This window comes from Cynoglossus semilaevis, chromosome 10, assembly GCF_000523025.1.
Source record: "Cynoglossus semilaevis isolate Cse_v1.0 chromosome 10, Cse_v1.0, whole genome shotgun sequence".
In the NCBI taxonomy this organism is placed as follows: Eukaryota; Metazoa; Chordata; class Actinopteri; order Pleuronectiformes; family Cynoglossidae; genus Cynoglossus; species Cynoglossus semilaevis.
In genome coordinates, this window is record NC_024316.1 from 16,575,706 (window position 1) to 16,580,573 (window position 4,868).

At 44.9% G+C, this 4,868-nt stretch overlaps 1 protein-coding gene across 1 annotated transcript in view; it reads right to left on the reverse strand.

Moving 5' to 3' along the window:
* Nucleotides 1-4,868, reverse strand: part of scube3 (signal peptide, CUB domain, EGF-like 3) — a gene marked incomplete at its 5' end in the record, with an annotated part of 53,876 nt that overhangs the window by 3,853 nt on the left and 45,155 nt on the right. Inside the window, 11 exons of the mRNA XM_025059151.1 lie at nucleotides 173-325; nucleotides 454-651; nucleotides 749-910; nucleotides 998-1,165; nucleotides 2,012-2,173; nucleotides 2,872-3,075; nucleotides 3,216-3,377; nucleotides 3,776-3,892; nucleotides 3,987-4,082; nucleotides 4,169-4,285; nucleotides 4,387-4,509. Of these exons, the coding sequence (XP_024914919.1) occupies nucleotides 173-325; nucleotides 454-651; nucleotides 749-910; nucleotides 998-1,165; nucleotides 2,012-2,173; nucleotides 2,872-3,075; nucleotides 3,216-3,377; nucleotides 3,776-3,892; nucleotides 3,987-4,082; nucleotides 4,169-4,285; nucleotides 4,387-4,509 (1,662 nt within the window). The remainder of the gene's footprint in view (nucleotides 1-172; nucleotides 326-453; nucleotides 652-748; nucleotides 911-997; nucleotides 1,166-2,011; nucleotides 2,174-2,871; nucleotides 3,076-3,215; nucleotides 3,378-3,775; nucleotides 3,893-3,986; nucleotides 4,083-4,168; nucleotides 4,286-4,386; nucleotides 4,510-4,868) is intronic.

Sequence of the window (4,868 nt, forward strand, 5' to 3'; positions counted from 1 at the left end):
GTTGAAGGATCCAAAGACGCCATTATTACACTGTAACTTAGTCAAAATGTAGATGCTACAACACATATTAGCAAAAAGCTAGTTTGAAATTAACAATGTTGATTTAAAAATACGTGTAAAATCACAAAGAAAGAACCCGACTGCTGTTCTAAAACACAACAGTGGTCAGTACCATCATAGGTCACATAGGGGATCTGAAAGCCCCTGGCACTGTTGGCCTCATTGGACTTGAAGTTAATCCACAGACGCCTGGAGCGGGCGGTGAAGGCGATTGGCCGCTCGTACGTCTGACAGGTCTCGTAGGTGGTGATGGAGGTAGCTGACCCTTGCAGAGACACAGAGGGGACAACGGTGACTTAACATGTTGTCGAAGCTGTTTCCTGTTTGGTGCATTTGAACTAACAGTCCGTGTGAGAGAGAAACAACAACAACGAGGAGGAGGAGGAAACTCACAGTTCTTCCTCATCACCAACACGTCTCCACACTCGTCCTCAGAGGGCAAGAAAATCTCCGGAACCACAATTAGGATCTTGCGTTTGCTGGGTGGGTTGATGTTCCAAATACACTCCACGTTAGCGGGGTAATTACCAGGGTAGTTTGGTGACTCAATGTAGCCCATAAACTCGCCCATCTCGCCACCGCATTGCCTGTCTAGACGTTAACACAAACAAAACACTTCAGAGTTCAGGCTGTTTATAAAAACAAACAAATCATGTGGTGGAACTTGGAGGTGGAGCTCCAAACTCACTCTTGCACTGTGACACACTGGTGGCTCCGTCGAAGTCGGTGGTGGTGTTCCCAGGACAGGAGATGCAGTAGTTCTGTCTGAACTCCGTCTGATAGGTTCCCACCGGGCAGCGAATACACCGGTGCACCGTGGTGTTGTAGTAGTGACCCGGAGAACACTGCACTGTAACCAAAGAGAGACGATATCAGGTACGGTGTTCCTGATGAAATCCACCAAAATCTCCTTCTCTGCCTGTGCAAAATCACTGACCTTTGACCTCACAGTCGTGAAAGGAGCTGGCTCCTTCCCGCTTAGTGCCCAGGCCTCCCCCACAGGGGAAGCACAGAGTGCGCCCCAGGTCGGGCTGGTACGTGCCCTGAGGGCACGGCTGACAAGGTTTGAAACCATCGCTGGAGAAAGATCCTGTCGGACACTGGCCTGAAGGACGACAGTTCTGACCTTTAGCGGAAATACGAGGCTAACGCCGCTGTTTTAAAGATGTTTTCACTTCCCTCCACCTTCAGTCAGGTGCCGTGGAACTTCACGGTAACATACCTGCGCAGGACGAGATGTTTCTCGCCCCGACGGGTCCGTGGCCATCGCTTCCAGGGCAGAGGTCGCAGGCCAGCTGCCCCTCCTTCTCCTGGAAAGTGCCCGGTGGACACGGGACACATCGCTCCTGCTCTCCGTGGTAGTAAGACCCTGAGGCACATCTGACTGAGGGAAACATTCACAACAGCTCCAGTCAGAGGTGATGGGACTAGTTCATACAAATCAACTGTCATTTTACTTTGTGTAAGGTTTAATTTAAATATAAACAAAAAAATAAACCTGCTTTAGGAATCACAACTTAGGGAGAGGAAGGAAAAAAACTAGCATAGCATAGATTTTAAAACAAAACAGGTAGAAAATATACAGATTAAAGACTAATCAAAGAAGGAAAAAGCTAAACTCCTAGCAAAATAATTATAAATAAGCTAAAAAAAAAGTTAAAAAAATATAGCAAAATAAATACACAAGAGTGGCTAGATATAAGCAAGTGCTAGGATTGGTCCCCAGGCTGGACTTTGGACACAGTTGTTCAGCACCGTTTTAATGACAGAACACTCATTTATGGGATAAATGTCACACTACAACTACACAACCCCACTGTTGAGCAACACTGGCCTGAAGGACGACAGTTCTGACCTTTAGCGGAAATACGAGGCTAACGCCGCTGTTTTAAAGATGTTTTCACTTCCCTCCACCTTCAGTCAGGTGCCGTGGAACGTCACGGTAACATACCTGCGCAGGACGAGATGTTTCTCGCCCCGACGGGTCCGTGGCCATCGCTTCCAGGGCAGAGGTCGCAGGCCAGCTGCCCCTCCTTCTCCTGGAAAGTGCCCGGTGGACACGGGACACATCGCTCCTGCTCTCCGTGGTAGTAAGACCCTGAGGCACATCTGACTGAGGGAAACATTCACAACAGCTCCAGTCAGAGGTGATGGGACTAGTTCATACAAATCAACTGTCATTTTACTTTGTGTAAGGTTTAATTTAAATATAAACAAAAAAATAAACCTGCTTTAGGAATCACAACTTAGGGAGAGGAAGGAAAAAAACTAGCATAGCATAGATTTTAAAACAAAACAGGTAGAAAATATACAGATTAAAGACTAATCAAAGAAGGAAAAAGCTAAACTCCTAGCAAAATAATTATAAATAAGCTAAAAAAAAAGTTAAAAAAATATAGCAAAATAAATACACAAGAGTGGCTAAATATTAGTAAGTGCTGGGATTGGTCCCCAGGCTGGACTTTGGACACAGTTGTTCAGCACCGTTTTAATGACAGAACACTCATTTATGGGATGAATGTCACACTACAACTACACAACCCCACTGTTGAGCAACATTGTTGCTGGAGTTCATACTAACATGGGTAAAACAATAAAAAAATGAATAAAAAAGATTCAATGACGGAGGATGTGTACGGCAAAACGTCATGTTTAAAAAAAACAAAAAAACAAAACTCATGTTAGCTCGTGGCAGGACCTAGCGTTATTTAAAAAAAACAAAAAAACAAAACTCTTATAAAGCTAATGTTAGCTCGTGGCAGGACCTAGCGTTCAGATTTACGACGTTCCCAGTCCTCTCTCAGGTCTTACCACATCGACCTCCTTCCCTCTCCCAGCCTGGTCCACAGTTCTCCTGGATGGAAGCAGCCTGAGGAAGTTTTTGGGCGACTTCATATTCCAAACCGGCCACTCGGATCAGGAAACGCTCCTGATTGATGGACTTCTTCAGTGCCTTGATGTACGTCTTCACCTGCTTCTCCATCCGTTGTCTCAGGCAGCTCAAATTACAGCTGCCTGGTTTTTAGGTAAATCAATAAAAACAAAAACAAAACAAAAAAATCAATTCAAGTTAATTAAAAATGTATTGACAAAAACAATCATTGGAAAACGTACCGTAAATGTCAACACACACATATCTTTGTCTAATGTCTGACCTGTGGTGTCCCCGGGTTTGACCTCTGCCTCCAGCTCCAGTGTTATGCGCGTCACCTCTTTGTTGCTGGGGTTACGAGCACGCCGACCTTTGGCCTTTTTGGAGGAGTCACATTTGAGGTTGACAAATGTTACAAGGCAGTTGCTGCAGGGCTGCCCTCCTCCTGCACACACACACCGTACATGTAACTTCAGTCAAAGGTTCAACACCAGGACAAATTGCAACCTGCAGAGGGCGTTGTTACCTAACAAATGCTTAAAGAAATCTCAAGAACTTTCCTGTGGGAAATTTGCAGAGTACTTGGGAATGAAGTATTTCACTCTCCAAGTACTACCAGTATGGCCTACATACACAATTACAGCAGCAGAAGCCTACATTGTTTAGATGAAATCAGAACAGTATATGAAAGGTTTTAGTTTCCCTTATTTACCACTAGAGAGAGCTAAAGTACCACCAGGATTTGTAGACCATAGTTTGAGAAGCACTGCTTTAGTGTTCAAAACGTACAAGTTAATTTCTTAAAAATGTATTTATAATATATATATATATATGACAACTGACCTGGTCCTAGTGTCCGGCCCCTGTCCTCCGTCCTGCCGGTCACTTTAGGGTGCAGGTGACATTTAGCATTTTTAATTTTAAAAGATGCCGTTTGTTTAACTGGCGGAGCCAAAGTCTCTACAGACAAAGACAACAAGAGTCGATTAGACCGAGTCAGAACAGGACTCCGACAGACCGTTACACAGTATTTGACAGTAATATCCCAGCAGACCTATGCAGCCCTGGCTGCTGCTGGAGTTCAGCCTGACGGGAGACTTCCCTCTGAGGATCGGAATACCACAACTGACCGAGTAACTGTTGTCGGACTCTGCAACGAAACGTCTCGTCAGTCACTGTGACTTTTCAGAGATCTGTGTTATTTACGAAGTTGCACTCAAGTTTGGAGAGTTATACCTGCCAGGTAGTGAGCTTTGGAGGCACAGGTGAGAGAGCAGCTTTCTTTCTTGCCCGTCTTGCTACACGTCAGTGTGGCTTTAGGCGCCAGTATTCCGGCAGGACATTTAACCAGCTCTGGGGGGAAAAGAAGCGGACACAGATGTATAACAGAAGGACAACGATGTTGTGATGAAGTGTAAGAGCCACACGAGGGCAGTACAACAACAACAACATACCAACACAGTCTTTCCTGTTCCAGTGCAGCTTGTACCCGGGTGGACAGGTACACTCGTAGCTCCCCAGTGTGTTGACGCAGCCATACTTACAGCCTCCACGGTTTATACTGCATTCATCGATATCTGCGGACGAACACGTTTGAACATTAGCATTTAAATAATTTACACTAATAATAACAATAATAAAAACACACTGCCTTGTTTATTTTGGGCTCTGGACCAGGACTAAGTAGACCGCAACAGTGGGTCGACATGTAGATGGATATGAGTAGGTGTGTGGGAATCAAACCCCCAAACCTTGTGTTTGAGAAGATGAGCTCCTCCAAAAACTCAAACTACTGTTTCTGCAGTTATTTTGTTATGACTTAAGTGACATAAAATTGAGAGTCCTTTAGGAGAGAGTACAAAGGAAGAAGTGGTTTGTGCACTTGCCTTACAATAAGATGATGACTGGTTTGATCCCTGGTGTCTGTATTGAGTTT